The sequence below is a fragment of the Tachypleus tridentatus genome, chromosome 12, assembly GCF_004210375.1.
Source record: "Tachypleus tridentatus isolate NWPU-2018 chromosome 12, ASM421037v1, whole genome shotgun sequence".
In the NCBI taxonomy this organism is placed as follows: Eukaryota; Metazoa; Arthropoda; class Merostomata; order Xiphosura; family Limulidae; genus Tachypleus; species Tachypleus tridentatus.
In genome coordinates, this window is record NC_134836.1 from 8,702,895 (window position 1) to 8,726,436 (window position 23,542).

A 23,542-nucleotide genomic window follows, 5' to 3' on the forward strand; every position below is an offset into this window, starting at 1 on the left:
TTGGGAAATTGTATCTCAAAGAACATCTTCAGGACAAGGATGTCATTGATAAATTCATTAAATTCTCCATGAATATTATATTATTATTTTTGTACCTGCATGCCATACAGCTTGGAAAATGAAATATTAAAATAACTTAGACATTGTTTTTGATATGTATGAATATTCTGTGGTTAATATGTGTATAACGTTGCATTTACAATATTATTAAAACTACATGTACTTCCATTTTTCTAACATAATACAAAATGATGGTATCACCTTGATATTCTGCTGTATCAACAAACCAGTTCTAATTATTAATATTTAATTATTTATTGTGAATTGCTCATTCAGCAAATGTTTTTAATACATAATTTCAAAAAAACATAACTTTGCTAAAGATAGTTCCTAGTAATTTTTATTTATAGTAAGTTGTGTACTTTTTTGTGTCTCAAAATATGCCGTATGTAAGTGTAGACATGCCAAAATTGTTTTTGTTAGACATTAATAAAAACTTGTTTTGTAAATATGATTTCCTTCTAATTTAGTGGCTTTTTCATGCCAGATCAAAGAAGATGTAACATTGTGTAGATGTTGATGTGACGTTGTTAATTTTTTGTCCTTTTTTCACATCAATCAATCAAAAAGTTGCAGTTGGAGGAAGGAAAAGTTACTCACACTGATATTGGGATTATAGCACAAGAAATTATGCAGGTCAACTTGGGCAAGCATATAATGATTAGAAAAGTGTTAATGGTTGGGCATGTGTATTGTGATTGCTGGTAACATATTTTCTGGCTTATTGGCTTATAACAACTGGAAATCTTTTCCTTTTTAATCTCAACCCCATGGGTCATGATTACAGTATACTTACACTTAGGCACTTTTGGATCAACAAGTACTACAATAATAAGTCTTTTTTTTTTCCCCTTCTTTTATAAATGTTAGGTTACAACTTGATTATTTTTGATATCTAATCTCAACATTACCTACTATATGCAAGTAAAAAATTGGTATGAAGATAACAGAAAAGTGTTCAAAGCAATATCATCCCAACTGATATGATATTACTGTACTTGAAAAGAGCACCACGTGAAACCTCCAATTGCCATTAAGACTGTTAATTTACATAAAACTTGGATATTTGGCAAACTAAGGCTAATCTACTAATCATTACACCCAAATTTGTAATTTAGGTTGTAACCTGATTGACTGTGACATTTAACCCTGTACTACTGTCTGTATTTCTGAACTGTTAGAGGTTATGCTGACATAAATTTTTTAGTTGCAACTTTTTATCTACAAAGGAATTATTCCTGACTGGTGTTTTTTTTTTGTGACATCCTGGCTTGTTGTTGCATCAATAAAATTGAACTTTTTATTGGTAAATTGCAATGAACTTGCCTTTACTCCCAGGAAAATGCTCAGTTAATAATGGGACTAAATGCCACTTCAGACCTAAATATTCCTCCAGAACCAAATCAGGTTAACTTTAGAATATCTTTACACAGATTGAGCATTTGACCTTCATGTTTCTGTATAAAAAAAACAAAACTAAAGAGCCAATCACAGCTTCTCCAGAACTTGAACTAATCTCGTAGGTAAGTTAGTTTTTGTCTTATATATGGTATAATGAACAACTTTTTTTCATCAATGGACATAGAAAAGCTTGTTTCAGATTAATAAATAAATATCAGCTCATCCAGATCTTAGCATGTAGTTTTAGTGTGAAGTGACAAGATCTTAAGAGTGGTTGGTTGGATTGGTGTTTCATCTACTACTTTATTAGCCTGGTATTAAATATAGCAACAAATTAGCATCATTATACAATATTATTATTGTAGAAACACAAGTGTAGAGGACAACTTTTTGAAAGCCTTCTGCCTTTTGTCTTTGATTTTCAAAACATCACTCTCTTCATTTGTGTTTCTACAACAGGCAGATGCCATCCATTGTTCTAGATTTATCAAACACTGATATCATTCCTACAACTAATTGTAGACAAGAATAAGGTGACTTGGAATGATGTGTAACAACCAATCTGTTTTTCCTGTTGTTTGCCTACTAGTTTTTCACTTACAATTAGTAGATACTCAACAGTTTTGGGTGCTGTTACTACTGTATCAACTTTTCAGTATTGATTTTTTGGAATACCTGATTTTTTTCACTGTAGATATATATGTTTGCAAGGTGGAGCAAAACTAACTTTCCCCAAGTCTTGAGAAATGATATATAAATTAAATTGTTATACATTGAAAACTATCCAAGGCAAATGACGACAATTACGAAAGGATATGTTAATTATTTCCAGGAAAATTTGATTAACTACTAATATTTTAATGTAATATTCTAACACAGAATAAAGACTGGAGCACATTACATTTTAATCATCCTGTAACTGGATGATTAACTCAGTTAATTAATATCATTGATTACCTATGAGCATCAGTTACTTTACTTATTCCCACTTTAAATGATGGATTAGTCAAAATTACTGTTTAAATGGAATATTATCATGAAGATAATCAACTAATCAAAATTTTTGATTAGTTCAAACTGTATTCAAACAATACACATTACAGCTAAAAATAATCGATGAGTGACCTCCCATAATCATGATAATTATTCATCTGTGTCTAGTAATGATTGTATTGCACCCCAGTGGCTCAGCGGTATATCTGTGGACTTGCAACACTAAAATCTGGGTTTCGATACCAGTGGTAGCCAGAGCACAGATAGCCCATTATGTGGCTTTGTGCTTAATTCAAAACAACAACAATGATTGTACGCCATCCAAAATTTGGTTTAACTGATCATGCACAGATTCAGTACATTGGATCAACCCTACCCTGTGTTGAAGAAGAAATATTTAAAATAATTCCAAACTTATTATGTATATCTGCATGAAGTATGGCAAACAACTCGAAAAATGAAAAAGTCTGGTGTATGTTTAAAATTAGATAAGTTCCAAAGGTTATTTGCATTAAAGATACATCTGTGAATTGATTGCATCAGTCTATCTCAGACTCTGACAAGTTAGAGTGCAAAGTGTTGTTCATTTTAAGGGTAAAAACACTTTCGTTCATTCCCTCGGTGTAGATTCCTGTACGTGGTGAGTCGACCTTCCAGGGAAGGTTCTGTTCGTTTTAAGGTTACCTCCTCTGGGATCTAAACATCCACCCACATGTTTGCCGTGCATGGCGACCCGTAAAGGGGAGAAGAGGATCCTGGTGGTTGAGGGGTCCAACCCTAACACACCACTTTAGCCTTGAATTCCTGTAGATGGACAGCCTTTAGGTGGCCCCTCTTGGGTCAATCAGCTGGTCCACCTGGGCTAGGGTCAACCAAGTACCAGTGTTGGAAGTTCTCAGCAGGTGTTGTGGACATTATGTCTGATGCTGGTGTTTGGGTACAGTGCTCATGAAACCCTGGTGTTGCTGCAGTGTCCTTGCTTGACATTGTAGTGCTTCCCCTCATAGGGCTCCATGGCAGGTGGGGTCAGTGGGCACTTATGGATCCTCCAGATAAAAATAGTGAGAAAACAGTCAATCAATAAACGACCACGTCTTGAAGACTCTGATCAGCAATCTTCAACATCTGTACCACCATTTGTACCTCATTTTCTCATCCTACATTCTCTTTCAGAGAAACCTTTAGGGCAAATGTCCCCCTTTTTTATTCAAAAGGGACTTGCTGGCTCTCCAAAGTCAGTAGAGAAGCTTAGATCTGGAGACATATTGGTTGAAACATCCACATCCCAACACAGTGAACTCCTCTTGAATTCAAAGGCAATTGGGGATATACCTGTTGAGGTCACACCTCATGCTACTTTGAATTCATCACAAGGAGTTATTGTTGAGAGGGATTTGAAGAACGTCCTCGAGTCAGAGATTCTCGCTGGTTTCACCACTCAAGGAGTTTCTGCAGTGAGGTGCATCTCCACTAGAAAAGATATCCACGTTTTGACATTTACATCAGCACGTGCACCTGCCACCATCAAGGCAGGTTATCTAAATTGCAGAGTACGGCTGTACATTCCAAAACTTTTCAGATGTTTCCAGTGTCAGAGGTTCGGTCACTCAAAGATGTCGTCGTGGTTCCCTGACATGTGCTCATTGTGGTGGCAAGGACCATGATGTCTATGAGTGTGAAATGGACCAACATTGTGTCAACTGCAATGGTTCTCACCCTTCCTACTTTTGGTTTTGCCCTAAATGATTGGATGAAAAAGGTGCAGCATTTGAAAACGACTCGTAACATTACTTATCCTGAGGCTCGGAAATTGCTGTTCACCACTTCATCTCTGACATATGCTGCTGCACTTTGTTTCATAACTACAGTGGGAGTGCAGACAGATCTCTCTGTGCCTCTAAGAAAATCATTTTCAAAATAAATGAAAGACATTTTGACCTCCATGGTTAAAAAAGTTGATGAATCAACTTCTACACCTATCTCTGTTCTTCCCATACATTCCAACAAACACCAAGATCCACATCCTTTGGTTCCAGGTACAGGCATTTCTTCAGATACATCTTTTTCTCCCACCCCAAGATGTAAAAAAATCATTCATTTGCATCCTCAGTCACTGGAATCCCCTTCCAACAATAAAGACCTGCCCAATCGACCCAGGGTAGGATCCATGGAGGTTGACAGACCTCCCACAAGTAAGGACAGTAAGGAAAAAAGACGTGATCGTAAACAGAAGTGTTCTCCAGCCAATTTGCCTACACATCATTAAAAATGGCCACCTAGATACAACGGAACTGTTGAAGTTTACGTTCTAATCTGGATGACATTAAAACACTGATTTATTCCTACAATCCTGTATGTCTTTCCTTACAGGAAACATTTCTGAAACCTGCCAATACAGTCACCTTTCAGCAGTTTTCTCTGTACAGAAATGACAGGCTGTGTGATGGACAAGTACATGGAGGGGTGGCACTGTTAGTTGATCAGCATGTGCCCACCCTGTCTTTGTCACTCAACACATCCTTGGAGGCCATAGCCATCCATGTTTCCTTGTCTTGTACCATCACAGGTTGTTCTCTCTACCTGTTACCTGGAGAGATCTATGACCAATCAGACCTTGATGCTCTCATTGAACAGTTGCTGTTTCCCTTTCTAATCCTGGGGGACTTTAATGGACATCATCTCCTCTGGGGAAGTGCTGTTATTGATAGGAGGGGTCACTCTGTATAGTGTATGCTCTCTGATCACAACCTCTCTATTTTCAATACTGGTTGTTCCACTTATTTTCATACACTTAGTCAGTCCTTTACTGCAATCTCTCAGTTTGCTCCCCTTCACTATTCTCCCACTTTTCATGGAGGGTTGGCAATAATCCATAAGGCAGTGATCATTTTCCTATAATTTTGAGAGAGACTTGCCATGGTCTATGCCATCTGATCCATGTGCCCTGATGGAAGCTGGATCAAGCAAACTGGCCCTTTTTCACTGCTCTCATAGAACTTGATCCAACCATCATCTGTAAGCCATCAGTAGATGACTGTGTGGCAGCAGTAACTGACTGTATTATACAAGCAGCTGTTCAATGAATTCCTAAAACCACGTCACATTTTCCATTATATCCTCGTCCGTGGTGGAATTCTGCCTGCCACATTGCATGGAAGGCTCAAAAACGGGCATGGGATACTTTCCGTAGATGTCCGACACTTTCAAACAGCATCACTTTCCAGCAGGCCTGTACACATTATAGGTGGGTAAGAAGTCAAAGCCAGAAGGAATCTTGGACTAAGGTCACAACTGGCATATCTTCTAACATCAGCCCCAAAGTCATATGGGGCAGGGTTTGAAAGGTCAGTGGGCACTACAATTCTGTCCTTCTCTCAATCTTACTCTCTGATGGCCAAGAAGTAGCTAATATCCGGAACATCGCCGATACTCAGGTGAAAGCTTTTGCCGGTTATCTAGAACTTCTGCTTGTTCCTCCACCTTCTTGGCCATCAAGACTCGGGCAGAGCGTTCACCTCTTTCCTTTCAAACTGACTGTCTCTATGACTATAATCGTCCCTTTACATTGGTGGAACTCAAACTGGCCTTTCATCGGTCTGACAATACATTAGTTTGACCTGATGATGTAAACTATGAAATGCTGTGTCATCTATCTCCTGCTTCTCTTGCTATTCTTCTGATTGTTTTTAACCAGATCTGGCAGGAGAATGTTTTTTGTAACACCTGGCACCAGGCTATTATCTTACCTTTTTCTAAGCCTGGGAAATATCCCAAGATTCCTTCAAACTACCATTCAGTTGCTTTGATGAGCTGTCTCTGTAAAACCTTAGAGAGGATGGTTAATGCTCGTCTTGTTTGGTTTCTCGAATCAAACAACCTCCTCTCGCCCACCCACTGTGGGTTCCAATGACAGCACTCCACCATATACTACCTGATTTTACTTGAAATGTCTATAACAGAAGCCTTTCTCAAACAACATCTTGTATCAATATCTTTCCCATTGAGAAGGCTTATGACATAACATAGAGGTATGGCATTTTGCAAGACCTCCATATATGTGGGTTACGTGGCCATTTACCCAATGATATTAAAAAAATTTTAATGGACAGGAAATTCCATGTTCATGTCAGTTTGACATTTTCCCGTACTTTTCTACAGGAACTTGGAGTCCTTCAGGGCTGTGTTTCAAGTGTTATACTTTTCAGTATAAAGATAAATGCCATCACTGAACAACTCCCTCTCACTGTTGCAAACGTGCTCTATATCAACAACTTTCACATCTCATGTCAGTCGTCGAACATGAGATATATTGAGCGGCAACTACAAACTGTCCTCGATTGTGTACTGAAGTGGACTACAGCAAACGGCTTTAATCTCTCTCTCTTTAAAACCACTTGCATGCACTTTTGCTGCCAATGGGGTATTCACCCTAATCCTGAACTCCGTATCGGTGAAGTTTTGCTGCCTGTGGTCCCTGAGACTAATTTCTTGGCACTTATATTTGACCGTAGGCTGACCTTTATACCACATATTAAGTAGCTACGAGTCAAATGCACAAGAGCACTGAACATCTTTCGTATCCTCTCTACCACCAGTTGGGGAACAGATCGATGATCTATGTTAAAGATATATCGTGCTCTTATTCGATCGAAACTCGACTATGGATCACTGGTCTATGGCTCGGCCTTAAAGATGCTGGACCCCATTCATCATCAAGGATTTCGACTCTGCACTGGGACTTTCTGCACCTCTCCAGTTCAGAGCTTATACGTAGAATCTCATGAACCTTCTTTGCACCTTCGCCATTTGCAACTGTCTTTACTATATTCTTTGAAAATTTGTTCCATACCAAAGCATCCCACCTTTGGTTGTGTTTCCCTTCCATGGTGGGCCATACTTTTTCAGAACAGATGATCTGCCATTGCTTCTTTTGGCCTTCATGTCCAGGCACAATTGGATGAATTGGGTCTGTCCTTGGATAACATTGCAGTATCCACTGATCAGCCCATCCCACCATGGTTTATTACAGTCCCCAAATGTGACCTTTCTTTAAGTTGCTGAGAATAGCAGATACTCCCGATTGGAAGTATTGTCTTTCATTTACTGAACATCTTTCGAACAATCTTTTCATTCCAATTTATACAGATGGTGCCAAATCAGGTAACTCTGTGGGCTCTACCATGGTTTGTTGTGGTTTAGTGGTTGCATGCAGAATCCTCTCTACAGCTTCTGTGTTCCCTGTTGAACTGTACACCATTTCTCTTGCCCTGGATCACATAGAAGCTTAGCAGTACTCCAACTGCACTATTTATACTGACTCGCTTAGTTCTCTGCTGGCCCTGGAATTGCTTCATGTGGGTTAACACCCTGTTCTCACTGATATTGAACACCAACTGGCCCATTTCTCATTTCTCCATCCAGTTTTTCTGTGTACCAGGCCACGTTGGCATTCTCTGGAATGAGCTTGCAGACAAGGCAGCTAAATCTATCTGCTCTGGCACTATCACCTCTGTGCCTATTCCATACATGGACTGTAGTCCTGTATTCAAGGCTCGGCTCAGTGCCAGCTGGTACTCGACTTGGAGTTAGCAACTCAAAAACAAGCTTTTCCAAATAAAACCCTATATTGGACTTTGGCTGTCTTGCTTCCGTAAGGATCAGAAGGATGAAGTTGTTCAAACTAGACTACACATTGGTCACAGTTTTTTAACTCATCATTTTCTTTTATCTGAAACTGATGCACCAGTGTGTAGTCTATGTAACACTCAGATCACTATAAGCCACATTTTACTTTCTTGCCATCATTATGGCTCTCAACGACGACACCATTTTAACACTGTTCTGTCCCAAGGTTTGTCCGTAATATTAGACAATGTTATTGGTGATTGTGATACTGTTCACCTTGATAAAGTTTTTAGTTTTTTAAAGGCTATTAATCTTTTTAATGTCATTTAAGTGTTTTAAATTTATTCATTAAACCTTTTTTAATGTGGTTTCCTTTTAAGATTCACAATCTCTCTAGTTTGATTTGAAATTAGAAAATGGCCATAACATTAAATAACTCGAAACCAGGACTGAAAAGCCAACTTCAAGTGACTAACGCTGCTGTTTGTTCTATCCGTTTGAACTACCCATTAGTTGTCCTGGCGAGTTATTATTACAATTTTGTTGCATGTTTTTTAAAACTTTTATTACTTTACTTTTTGAAAATGGCCATAATGACACATAACCTGGAACTAGGACTTGAAAGGCCAACTTCAGGTGACTGTTTGTCTTCCTGGTGGGTTATGATAATTATCATTATGCTACAGAAAGTCCTTTACAGCTTCTCTTATTGTAGTTTCTCTCTTCACATTGAAGACTGGATGTCAACATTGGTTTTATGCTATTTATGTTTTTAAATGCTGTTTTGTTTTACCTTTATTTCCTTTTATGAATTTTACTACATTTACATTACTTTTACCTTTTTACCAGATGCTTGGCACAGATAACCTAGCTGCTTTATGTCATAAAACACTAGATCAACCAACCAACTTTTGTTCATTATAATGTTTACATTTGTATAACCTCTAGAATATCTGAAATGCATATCTACAGTATTTCAGTAATGCTTTAAATTGCACATGATACTTACTCTCCTCTAATAAATAGTTGATACCATTAAAATCAAATACGTAATAAATTGTTGAATAGCACTCTTTAAAAGGTTTTGATTGTGCAACTTTTACTTCCAGTCCCCACCCATGTACATGAGGTTGAAATATGTGGTAATTAATGACCTATTCATCTTAGAGGGATGATAAACTGCATTCTCTCCTATTTCATAAGTAAAAAATACATAAAATGTGTATGTATGTGTTGTTTAGGTGTATAACTCTGTGTCATGGGTCAGCTAGTCTTAAAAAAACATATTTTCTCTAATTATGATGAACTATGTTGATTATGTCAAAACATTTCCTTATGTTTTGTTTCAGTTAATGCAATTTATGTTTGTTATTTTACAGCTTTCTCAAACCTTTTATTTTTTATTCAGAAAGTTGCTACTGTAAACTGTTTTTTGTGCTAATTTTGTCTAGTGTATATCAATTCTTAGCTTTAATACATCTATTAGTTGTTGCAACAGTGTTCTTATAAATGGATTTGTGCTTCTACTTCATGTAGTAGTCAAAATGTGTGTTAAATATGCAAATATTTGAATTGTTTATGCATCAAAATGATTTCAAGTATGAGAAATGTTTTGTAATTTATTATTTGAACATATTACAGTCAACTCACAAAACTGCTGTGTAGGGTTTTCAAGTAAGCTGTGAAATAAATTGGTAATACTTGTTCATACTTGATAGAATACTCCCTGAAAAGTGATTTTTGACTGGTAAATATTTGTCACATTCTGTTATACCATGTTTTATCAGTAATTATTGGATTAATACAGAAAATGTTACTTTACTTTGTTATAAATTCTTGACACAGTGTTGTACAGCTTACAGGCAACCTATAGAAAAATACATGAAGCGTGATGACTGGTATTTATGGGTCAGCATGAATAGTGGACAAGTAACAATGCCAGTTTTTCAGTCATTGGAAGCATATTGGCCTGGGATATTGGTATGTTTCAGTTGTTGTTGTTTTTTCAAATAGAGAAGTTTATTGAGACTAATTATTAAATTTTGTAATTCTAATTATAAATTTATTTTTAAGAATTACCAAATTAAACTCCTTTGATAAAACCAGCTAAGTTTTCTTGGTATAACTTAGTGCATTTTCTTTGTATAATCAGGTAAGTTCTCTCATGATAATTTGGTATAGCCTAGTTGATTCTTTCAGTATAACCAGAAGGTCTAAATTGGGGACAGTTAAAGGAGATAGCCCAGATGTAGCTTTGTGCAAAGTTCAAAGGAAACCACTATAACACTTTAGTATTTTGAATAAATCATTGTCAACTATAGAGTCCTTAAATAACCTAATTAAATCAAGTAAAGTTAAAATACAATTAATATATGTTGTTATATAAAAGTTTTTATTGTTGTTGCTATACCTTACAAAGTTTAAAACCCAATATGGAACAAGTAATGAGAAAACTCAAGGTCTAATCAAACAGTATTAGTTTCATTGTGGTAACAACACTGTTTGAATTGTCAATAGGGGGTGTAGCTTAATGAAAATTAATTCACCCCTTGTTACTGGACTCCTACAGCTTTTAGAGTTTGCATCTAAAGCTTTATTTTAAGAAGCTGCTTGGAACAGTAGGATATTTTCCATTTGCCTGACATGAAAATACTTGGTAATTAGAACCTTAACAGTGATACGAAGGAAATCTTGATGTAACAGTCAGTCAGTCTCATAAGACATCCAAACAGCTGTTGCTAGTGGTATGGCAAATAGGTTGTATCTACAGAAATATTCAATATTCAATACAAATCTAAAAAGGTATGAATCATTAGTTATGCCACATTTTCAGTCTTGGGCTCTTTTCCTTAGGAAGGACACTAAACTGTTGGAAAGGGTTCAGAGGAAAGTTACTAGAATGGTGTCTAGGATGAAGGGCTTTTATGCAAGGAGAAGTTGGAATCTCTTCTGGACTGTTTTATCTTGAAAAAAGAAGGGTTAGAAGGGAACTGTTGATGTGTTTAAGATTGCAAATGGAATGAATTGCTGATATATCTTTTTTCATACTTAATAGTGAAGACAGTATGACTAGGGGACACAAATATAAATTTTGGGAAGGCAAAAGTCACCTTCAGCTAAAGAAGTTTTGTTTTGTTTTTCACAGGATGGTTAGTCTTTGGGATGAGTTTCCTTCAGATGTGTGGAGTCAGTAATTTTAAGTGAATATAATAGCTTGAAAAGTATATGAATGATATGGCTGGTTTTAAATTTTTTTTGAAAATTTATTTATTAATTGTTTAAAAGATAGGAAGGGTTGAGATGGACCAATAGAACCCATGTTGTCCCAAAACAATCTTATATTTTATGTTATTTTAGAAATGTGGTGCTGTTATTTCTTGCATTTTATTAAAATTCCTACTTATTTAAATCAGAATTCTGCATTAACACAATCTCTGAATATTCTTCACAAGCAAAAGTACTCATTCATAGTGATGGGAAAAGGTAACTTGATCTATTAATTTAAATTATTTCATAAACTTTGAAAAAGTTAATTGTGTTGTGCTCATAGTTTCACTCAGAGCCAAAGCTCTGAGCTGCTTATACAGCTTACCTCAAAAATTAATTATTGAGCAATTTAGTCATGCTAAGAACCATGCAACAATAACAAATGGGAAATCTACATTTTTATTAAGTTATATTGCATTTGGAAATATGAATGATGGTGTGGTTGATTCTTAACTATTTAATGCACAATATCCTTCTTGCGAAATAAAATTTGACATCAACCTTATTCATGCCTGTTTTCCTGTCATCTTGTAAATAAAATGTTGAGCTTTGCCAACATACATAGTTTTCTTTTAAATAGGAGATAGACAGACACTGAGACATACGCTACAATTTGCAATATATATAAATATCTAAGTTAATCATCTACTTAAATAGCTTTATCCATTACCTTACTCTCTACACAGTAAATAAACACATACAGCCAACTATTTGTAATGCAATGTATATTATATTCCAGAACATAAAATTGCATAAATGAAAGAAAAGAACAAAACAAAAAACAAAGGCTGATGGAAATATATAATTCATTTCTAATGTAAGTGAGCTAAATAACTAATCTTTCACATCACATGTTTATAGCTATGGTAAAGAAACCAACATGTATGAAGGCAGAAAAGTGTGATGGCATTGTATGTAAATATAAGCAAACATTAACAACAAAAAAAGAAAAATTATTCTTTTTGATGTGTCATGTACAAAAAGTATGTGTTCAATTTTGGCAAATATGTTTGAACTGAACTACAGTTTCTTTACTTGTTTTCATGAAGCACAAATTAGTTTTAGTCATTAACTGATTACTCTTTGTCTTCTGGTAAAAAATGTTAGTGTGCTATGTGCATATATTGTTTGACTATGGTGTTTTCTTCATTCTTTAACCTGTTTAATATAAATTGAATTATTGCAACAATTTCAGCTATTGGTTGATAAAAGAGAAATTATAAAGTTATGTTTACGATGTGTGTGTATTTTGTGAAACAGTAATGATGAATGTACATTTGTAATAGAACAAGTAGATTTTTATGTGACATAAACAATATATTTCATATGCTTAGAATCCTCTTAAATTTCAAAACTTCCCCAATAAACTTACTATTTTGAGAATGATTACTTTCATTGGAAATTGGTGTAATATAAAGCTTGTTGTACACAGTAAAATGTCAAAAAATATAATATGTGATGATGACTTTTTTTTTAATGCCACATAGCAAAGGTAGGCTTAGCATGATGAACATTGTAATTGTAATATTCTTTAACTTATAACATTAAAATACATAAAAAGTAGATAAATCATGTAAATACATTGTAAACATAAATACCATACACTGTTACAGTATTTCAAGATGTCACAATTATTTGAAGCTTTTTGTTAATCTTGTAATCTTTCTGATGTCAAAAAATGTTTGTGTATATAATAAGGCTATTATATAAAAAGTCATTTATCATTTCTACTAAAATTGTATTACTATAAAATAGTTAATTATCCTTAAATTGCTTTTGGATATTACTATCAAAATCATTTATACAAAATCTTTGTTAATAGAAATAGTTGGTTATCCTTGTTAATAACATTGATGTAAAAAGTGTTACGTTATTATTTTAATTTTCTTGAGATTATTATACCATGAAAACATACAAAAGAATACACGTATGAATGCTGGGTAAAGCTTGAAAACCTGTCACTTCTGAGTGGCACTCATATTCAAGACACTTTGTTTGTTTAATGAAATTTTGGTTTATTTTGTAGTCAGTTTTATTCTGGGAATATTGTTTTCCTTTTCAGAGTCTTGTTGGAGACATTGAACAGGGGCAGAAGTCACTGTATAATTATCATCAAGTGTGGCGCCAATATGGATTTATTCCAGAGTTTTATGATATTCCCCACAATCATGTCACAAAAAAAAGAGAAGGATATCCATTAAGACCAGGTGAGGAACACAGTTAACTTATATGATACAATTATTCCATATTTTAGTTGTCACATACTGTACAAGTTAGCTAAGATTAAAATGTATAAATGCTAATATTAAAGTTTAAAATATTGTGTAGGTGGAGTAGCCAAAAGTGATATAAGCAGACATTATTATAATGTATTATATGTCTTCATACTGTTTTTAAATAATGTTTTCTATACCAGTTGGAACTTTCTTGTTATCTTGTACAAAAATTATCAAACACTTTCATTATATGGAAAAACAAGATTCCTTTGAGATGTATTGTTTCATGTTCAAGGTACGTCTTTAAATTCACAGTTTATTAAGATACCAGTTTACAATGTATCATACGCTGCAATTTCTTGTTTTAAGCCAACTATAAATATTTCTTTTTTAGTTTTCCAAATACACATCTTTTGTTAACGATAGTTGCATATTATAAAATTGAAAATACAAACCTGTTTTACTATTGTTCAGACTTAATTTCACATGTGCTGATTTCCTTATTATAAAATAATAAACCAGATGGTTTTATAGTGCTTAGAGATATTTAACAAACTGTAAACACTTGTGTATTTGTGTTATGAATTTAATAATGAATTATGGTTTTTAATTTCCAAAAATTAAATTAAATTCAGCAAGTTTAACTAACATTAATCTTTGGAATAGTCTAACTTGAATAAGGCTGAAATAAAATGCATATCTTAATTATTATTACAATTTTTAGAACTTTCATGGCTCAGCATCAGGTTTGATATTGATGGTGTACTTTGTACTTAACAAATATACAGTTACAGGTATCTCTTATTGTAACTCATAAAAAATACTCCTGGCTAGTTATTAGTACAGTGGAACCCCTCTAAGTGGCCACCCCTCAGATTTGGTCACCCCTTGAAAGCAGTCATTCAATCACAGTCCCTTTTTTGTTCAGTGGAACCCCTTTAATCAAGCTAGTTTGTCTCAGTCCCAAAGGTGGCTGCTTTAGAGGGGTTCCACTGTAATTACTTACAATTACATAAACTCTGTTTAAAGACTTCAACTAAATTGACTGTTGACTCCAGCTAAGATCCTTTTTTTGTGACGTATTGCCATTAATTGGCTGGCTATGTCAGCTGTTGGTCTTTATAAGCTGTACAATGCATTGCACTATGGAATTTACATGAAAATTTTAACTGAGTTTTGTGATAATTTTTTTTCATAACAGCATGTAATAAGATAGCTGCAGTTGATATCTTGATAAGATTCAGTGATATCATCTGAATGTTGAGCAATTAAAGCCAGCTATTTTAAATTTTTATCAATAAATATTAAGTACTATTATTGTAGCCACTATGTCAAGACAAAATATAAAAGATGCATCTTTGATATTGTTAAAAATTGAGATTGTTAAATAAAAACATTAACAAGAACCTATGCAATTTATTACTTCTAAAGGGTGAAACCAGTGCATACATGCACTCGAGCACACCTTAGTATCCATAACATGCATAGATCTTTCTTACATTTTCTCATTATAGTTCAGTAATCATAAATCATGAATTTATTATAGCAATTTTATGTGAACAAAGGCTTTAATTTATATAATTCCAGCATATAATGGTGTACATATTTTTATATTATTATTTAATTATTACTCTTTAATGTATAGTTATAATCCTTAGTATGGTATATATCAGTTATACTTATAATCCCCTTCTAGTGTTTTTACAATACCTGTATATACAGGGGGTTAAAAGTGTCCCCCCCAAATGTTCTTAATTTGTTATATCTTTTATCAGATAACAGAAAAATATGTAAAACTATGTTTTTAGAATATACTTGATGAAATCTGTTCAAGTATGATCTCAAATCCTAATTTTAATAGTGGCTTTACAAAATTCCTGAACTTTATGTGATTTTTGTTATATTTTCTCATTAAAAGTGTTGCACACCTGCTGTAGTTTTCTAAATATTCTTATTCCAATTATACTACAAAAGTATCTCAGCAATAATCAAATGTACAAATGAAACTCAAAATAACACAAACCAGTTTCACAAGTTAATATTTAGTTAGCATTTCCTTGGAATTCAGTACTACTTCACATTGATGTGGCATGCTTTCAGTGAGTTTGTGCAGATATTCCTGAGTATTGACTTTAGACTTAAACTTTGTAGATAAAATCCTAACATTAACAGGATTCTGGATGTGTGGTTGAATGTAGTTGTTGTTTCTTCAAATCCAACTTCATATTTCTCATTAAAACAGCTCTTGATTTCTAGATATTGGGTAAAGCTCGTAAATATTGCACATCCATGTTAATATTACCGGAAGATGTGTCCTTCTTCATTCTAGTGGTTTAAAAGTCTGCTATCATAACTTTAGTCTTCAGTTTGCAGATGAAAAAATAACTGTTTTCAGATCCCATTGTTATCCTAAGTGCCACCATGCCAATCCTGTCTGCATTAAAATATAAGAAAATTTATATATCTGTTTCATTCAAGACTCTACAAATCAAATTTTTACAACACATCCTCAACTGACACTTTGATAATTTTTATCATATGGCCTGAAAAAGCTGTTCTTATTCTATAAAAACATTCTTTTAGGTACTTTTCAACATTGTAGGCTACACAAAACTTTTGCCTTTTTGTCAAAACTTGAGTTTTCAGAACATGTCCAGTCTTTTAAGAGATGTATTGTTTTAGAAACATTTGTTATTTTGGTTGTATTACAGAATACTCAAAGATGTTGTAAAATTATTTGATAAAATATTTTATGAAACTTATACTATTTACAAAATCTTTAAAGCTTAAAAATTTTCTATTGCCCTACTTCATGAGCCTGACCACACTTTACTTATTTTTATTTTTTACCTTTTTTCTTCTCAGAATTCATAGAAAGTGCAATGTATCTATACCAGGCTACAAGAGACCCTTTACTACTGCAGCTTGGTGTTGATGTTTTAGAATCTATTGAACACAGCTCCCGGACTAGCTGTGGTTATGCTACGGTAATCATTTCTTTGTAGTTTCTTGTATGTTAATTTATCTTCTGCCCGTATTTATATGGAATTGCTGAAAAAAACATTTTTACATAAGAATCTGTTACCTTGCACCAAAAAGTTTTGAAATGTATTTAAAAGTAAACAAAACATAGAACTTTAATATCTGAAAATAATGAAAAAGACAAAGAATAATTTATTATCAGTATATTTTATCTTGTAACTACAAGCTGCTAAATTGTTTTAAAGGCCTTCTCTGTCTCTAATATATGCTCCCTCAGTGACACAATGGCATATCTACAAGACTTACAATGCAAGAAATTGGGATTTGACATCCATTTAAGGAAGAGCACAGATAGCTCATTGTATGATTTTGTGCTTAACTTCAAACAAACTCAAATATATATATATATATGTGTGTGTGTGTGTGTGTGTGTGTGTGTGTGTGTGATATAAAAAACATATTTGATATTACTATGTTCTCATTTTGGTTATCAACAGTTGAGGAATATATGGTATATGTGTATTGTTATGATGGAAATAAAATTTGTGTGCATTGTAACTTTGCATTTCTATTTACAGCACAAAATACAGAAAAGTATACTTACATTTTATACTGCTAGTGTTTCTGTAGGAAAGCCATTGTTAAAGTAAATTTGAAATAAATGACAAAAGCTTGTAAGCCACTTTATAAAATTCTAGGATAGAAATGATTTAATCAATTTGTCAAATTCTTAGGTAATTCACTGTTATCAAGCTTTGTTTTTCTTATAAGTATAATATGCATTTAAATAAGATTTTATCTCTGACTTCATTTGATATGTGTGCCTTTTATTTCCTCTGTTTCCCTCATATTTATTTAACAGTAGGTGGTGACATGTACTTCTTACCACACCATGTATGGACAGAATCATTTTCCAGGTCAACCAGGCTATATCGTTTTTTTTTTTTTTTTTTACAGTATGTATCCATTTTAATGTTATAAATTACCTGAAACCTTATCTAAACCCTGATTTGTTAAAAAGAATAATAATTTTGAAAAATCAAATAAAACCATAGTTCATTGTGACATGTTTAGAAAAGTTATGATTTAAAAAAAAAAAACTTTGTGTTTAGTTTATGGAATTTTAATTGCATTAAATATAGTTTAGAGCAATCACTCCTCCCCTTAAAAACATACAGGAAAAGGTATGAGATAATTATAGCATATTTTGTACAATGTGTCATCCAGTATTTACTTTTATTGGTGGCTTTTAAAGACATGGGTTACATGTTCTGTTACAGAGTTCATATGAGTCTTGGAAAGTCACATAATTTTAAAGAAACTCCTGAGAACAGGTTTTAGTGACTCATTATAAGTATAAATAAAGGGTAAATTGAAGAAAGTTTATTTTTGGCATCCATTTATAAATCCATGCTTGCCATTTTTACGGTAGGTGATTCAGAGTGTATCTCATGTAGATGCAGTGTGAGAATATGTGACGAATGATAGTGAACCTAGTCTGGTCTGATACTAGCCTACTCTGATCTGTATCACAGCCATACATATGATTTAATATTGAGTGGAGACTGACATATGTGAAACCATGTGATAGTCCATATATGATACATTGTTATTTATTATTGTTTAATTGATTAGATTACTTTTATTCTGTTGAATTGCCCATACTTTCTAGTTTGAATTGCAATTACTATATTGAAAACTGCTATCTATTGGTTCTAAATGTTATAATGGAATGGCATATGCTATTAAACTGTCAGTATGACTCAGTCAAAGTACACAGGTCCTGTTTTTTTGGGGTTTTTTTACAAAGTTTCATTCCAAATTGAATTAAACAATTTTATTACCATTGTTTGTCAAAAGACTTAGCATAAGATGTAGTATGTAATTCAGATGTTTATTTTATCTAAATTTTAATTTCTTAATTTCTCTATGTCACATAATAAATCTGCACTCTCAATTCTTCCTTATGGATTTTGTATTTACCCTAAGCATCTTTAGAGCATCTAAATAATTAGAAATACAAACTACAGATCATCAAACTCACCTGAGAAATACCTCCCCTCTTTGTTTGTTTCTTTATACTCTTTGCTAATAGTCATTACAAGTTAAAAGAACCTATTTATATTCAATAAAAACACCACAACTCTATACAGGTCTTAGAGAACCATCATTTTAGATATCCTGCTTAAACTGTTAGAAGTGTTTGGTCTTGATAACTGTTGTTTCTTCCTCAGATTACTAACAGGATATTTTAATCTATTTATAGCTTAGTTATAAAGCCATTTAAATTATAGTAGTTTTGTGACTTCTATTTACTGATGTAATTCTGAGTTGTAAAATATGTACTTGGAAGCTAAATGAAGTTTTATTTGAATGATTTACTTTATGAAAAAATGTGAGGCCTACCAGCAAGTGCTAAAATCACACAGGGCATGTGCTTTGCTCATGGTATTTAAAATGGGTGGCTAACAAATTTTACTATAATTCTTTGCTTTTGATGGAAAATGGCCATAATGATTACCATGTTGCACCAGTGTTTAGAAAGTTTAGATGCCTCTGTAATGTTAAGCTTTGTGACTTTTGATGTTTGTAAATGTAAACTAGTGTCTAGACTACCAAGATACAAAAATCCACTTTCTATATTTGATTGATAATCTTTGACAGTAGAACTGCAATTACATTACATGGCAGGACTAACTTCACAGTAGGATATATACACTCCAATATGATGAAATATCTTACTTCTTACTGAGGTGTTCACTAGTTTCGTCTTATAGGTACTAAAGGTGGCATGTAATAGTTCCATAGCACCTGAGATACTGTGTTGTGCATCAGTACTAAAATATCATTCACCCAAGCACCAAGTAATTCATAACCCATGCAACTGTATTATTGCATGAAAGCCAAATGTTTACCTGAAGTGAAATACGTGTTACATAAAGATGTCAAAGTATAATAAACAGCAGTCCTTAGGGTGCTATTTCTGCCAGCAAACTTAAATCCTGATGAAATGTTAGAGAGAGCATCTTCTAAATCTGGGATAATGTGTGTAGTATTGAAAGCACAATTTATCTTAAAAATGTATTAGTGTTTCCTTAAATTAGTACAAGTGTTTGGCTAAGACTCTAAAACTTGTTTGTTTTCAGATAAAAAATGTACTTGACCACAAGATTGAAGACCGGATGGAATCTTTTTTCTTAGCTGAGACTACCAAATATCTTTATTTACTGTTTGACCCTGATAATTTCCTCCTTAGAAATGGAGATCATGGAGAGATTGTTCATACTATTGGAGGCGAGTGTGTTGTAGAAAGTGGCAGTTACATTTTCAACACTGAAGCACACCCTATTGACATAGCAGCTGTTTATTGTTGCAGTGCTGATAGGAAGCAGCAAGAGGATGAGCTACAAGATTTACATGATTCACTTAATCTATTTCAAGTTTTGAAAATTTCTTCTAAAACACCTCAGTCTTTTCTTTATAAGAAGTGGCAAAACCAGAAATCTCCATTTCACTTAATTGAAAAAGCTTACTATAACTTACCTATTGATAAAGAAATGCTTACTGTTTGGCAGCCTGAAGCAGACATCCCTGAAAATAATTTGTCTTTTACGAAAGGTAAAAAGTATCCAACAGTGGAAGTAAGACCACCACTAAAACTGTCGATCTTGGACTCTAAAGATGTATCAAGAGAAAATAACATAAAATCATCCATGAAGATGGCAACTGAAGGCTGTCAGAAACAAGCTACAGAAAAAAATCCAACACAAGAGAAAAAAATATCATTCACAACAACAGGAGATGAACAGTCACACCAGTTGGTTAAAGGAAATATCCCAACAGATACTGAAGAAATACCATCCATAAAGTTTGAAAATGGAAACTTGAAGGTACTAGAAAGTATACCAACAAGTACCACAGAAATGCCATCCATAAACCTGGATGTGGAAAACTCAAAAAGAGTAACTACAGAAACTATTTCAATAGATACTGAAGGAATATCAACCATGGAGCTGAAAAATGAGGGATCAGCTACGGAATGTCTCCCAAAAGATGTTAAAGGAATACCTACCATTAAGATGATAAGTGATGTCTCACAGGGGTCAGTTCAAGAAAGTATCTTAACAAAACAGGAAGTAACACCATCTGTAAAGGTAGCAAATATGGATTCAAGAGAATCAACCACTAAAAGTATCCCATTAGAAATGGAAATTAGTACAGCTTTGAAGTTGGAAAGTAAAAATTCACAAGAATTTAGCAAACAAAGTATTCCAATAGTGTCTTTATCATATGATGAGAAGTATACAACTTCTGAAAAGTTTAACAGAGGAAAATCTAACAACTTCCATTCACATAATTCAGCTGGTGATTCAACATTAACTAAGGTTACAATACAACCAAGTAAGGAATATGAAAAGAACATAGGTTCTAGTCAAGCACAAGCTGATAGTCAACAAAATGAAGCTAATATTTCAATAGATAAACTAAAAATCTTACAATATTTATCTCTGTTTGTCAAAGATGAAAAGAAAAGTTCAGATTTACTACAGCAAAAAAATGTTGCTATTCCAGCTTTAAAAAATGTTCCATTTTCTTCTTATATTGCTCAAGAGAATATAAAGAACAATAGCAGTGTGAACATTCTAAATGTTACTTCGTTTGATATGTTATCATGTCCTGCCCAGCCTTTTACATTTCGCTTCTCTCTGTTAGGTGAACTATTCAATACTGACTAATTGTAGTTTCATAAATGGGAAAAGTAACATTCCATAAACATACAGGCATTGTTGAAGTACTTTCAAGAAATACATCAAAGGTATTGTTCTCCTTACAAGCTAATGTATATGGTATGATTTTAGTTAATGCAGTTGATTTAATCAATTCCATTTTTTTCCAGATTTACAAAGTTGTAATTTTTGTCAATCATAAATCTCTATAGATTATTGTTAAATTAAACACACCTCCAGTTTTCAGGATGAAGAAACATATTGTTACATGAGAAAAGAATCTTGATTTGTACTGTTTTTTGTTAAGCTTTTCAGAAATGGAATTATTTATGCATGTTTCTTTTCATAGGTAATAAAAGTTTACAGATTTACCTGTATTTGTGGATTGTATGAAAAATTTGTAAATAGTTTTTTTTTCCAGAGATAACTAAAAATGTACTGAAATCTTTATCACTTGTTAAAAATGTATAGGTAACAATGGACAGTACTGATGTTGAGTGAGACTAACATACAATTGTTGGTATATATACAACCTTAATACTCATCTTTTCTTTATATAAATAATTTTACAATAGCAAGAATATAATACTATTCACCACTCATTGTACATACAGTTTGATAACTATATGCAGTGGTGTATTTGTGTGGACTAGTTTGTTTTTTGAATTGAGTAACAATCATGGAGAATTGAGATTTACTTTTGTTTTCCATGTTACAATTATATCATAGGAATATCTTGTATCCCTTTATTATTTCAATCATAATTCTCTAATCTGTAAACACAGCTATCAAAATAGCACTTTTCAGAATTCCTAAAATAACAAAAATAAACCCCATAAGATCATTTAATGCTGTTTCTGGTCAGCCATTCTCTGTTGTATTGTTTTTAACCACTTATTTCTAAAATTGGATCTAACATATATAAATATTTAATTTGGACTTACCAGAATGGGTTGTTGGTTATGAATGCTACCAAAAATGGAAAATATAAAATATTTTTTAATGAGATGAAAGTTATATTACCCATAAGTAATAGCTTGGAATTGAACTGAAAAAACACAGATAAAACAAAAAAACAAAACTAGCTGACAGTCCAATGCCTTTTCTCAGAGAAAGAGTATTAGTTAAATAAAAATGGTTTGTAGCTTTCAAGCTTGTGTGTTGTGTGCATAGGTATCAGTGGAATTCTTTCATCATAAGCTTTCATCTAATTCCTTTTAAAATGTAAGTTTAATCCTTTTCAGAGAAAGACACTGCACTGAAAGGTAGACCATTTCTTTCTCATCAGGTATATTTTGTTTAGGGTGTATTTATTTATTATTTACGTATTATTTGTATCATATAAGAAAGTTTTTGTATATTTCAGGTGTAAACCAAATCTGAAGATCCATTTTAGTAATTTGTAAATTCACTTTTGTGTAATTATTTTTAAAGTTTAAAACTGTAATGCAGTTTTAATTTCTATGTTGGCCCTAGCTAGCTATAAAACATTTTCGGGTTTTATTATTTAAATTCGTTCTTTTCATAGCCAGTTCGTGGAAACCTGTTTTGCTCCTTGAATCAAACTGTTAAAAAATACTTCGTTCTAGTAATGAAACGTATTTTTCTCTATATATTTTTATGATACAGGTTTAATAAATAGAAAAAGCCCAATAAAGTAGTTTCTAGCTCATGTAGTTTTCTTCTTTGTACGTTGTAAATTCACCTACATAAATCATTATACCTTGTACGACTGTACAGCTGATATGATGGTTGGTTGATTAGGTTAAGAAAACTATACAGCTTTTAAAGCTTGAAGACTGGATACTTCTCTCTCTTCATATGTAAATATTGGTAAATGTTTATATTTTGAAAGTTTCATATTAAATGCAGCATAAATTCTGCAAATACAACTGTTAATCTGGATTGATTTTCTTTATTTTTAAGGAAAAATATTTAATCAAGGAGAAAAAAAATACTATTAAATTAATATATATTTCTTATTCAGTGTTACTAACATTTAACTCGGTTGACAATAGTAGAATGTATTGCTAAAAGGACCTCAAAACGTTAAAATTCTATCATGAGCTTAAATTGATAATTCATTTCTAGAATTGGTCTTTTTTTTCTTTCAATTCAATAGACTTTACATTTTGAATGGTTAATTTCTTTTAAAAAATTTCATTTACATTAACATTGAAATTGTTACTCCAAAAGTTAAGTAACTTCCAAAATTATAAGTTTTTAATTTTAAGCTGTAGACTATTTTCAACATTCGTTTTCGGTTATCAT

General features: G+C 33.0%; 1 protein-coding gene across 1 annotated transcript in view; it reads left to right on the plus strand.

Annotated features, from left to right (window-relative positions):
• Nucleotides 1-23,163, plus strand: part of LOC143233976 (ER degradation-enhancing alpha-mannosidase-like protein 2) — a 56,604-nt gene extending 33,441 nt beyond the window's left edge. The window contains exons 6-9 of the mRNA XM_076470928.1: nucleotides 9,935-10,059; nucleotides 13,409-13,553; nucleotides 16,428-16,549; nucleotides 19,691-23,163. Coding sequence (XP_076327043.1) covers nucleotides 9,935-10,059; nucleotides 13,409-13,553; nucleotides 16,428-16,549; nucleotides 19,691-21,280 — 1,982 coding nt within the window. The 3' untranslated portion in view covers nucleotides 21,281-23,163. The remainder of the gene's footprint in view (nucleotides 1-9,934; nucleotides 10,060-13,408; nucleotides 13,554-16,427; nucleotides 16,550-19,690) is intronic.
• The last annotated feature ends 379 nt before the right edge of the window (nucleotides 23,164-23,542 follow it).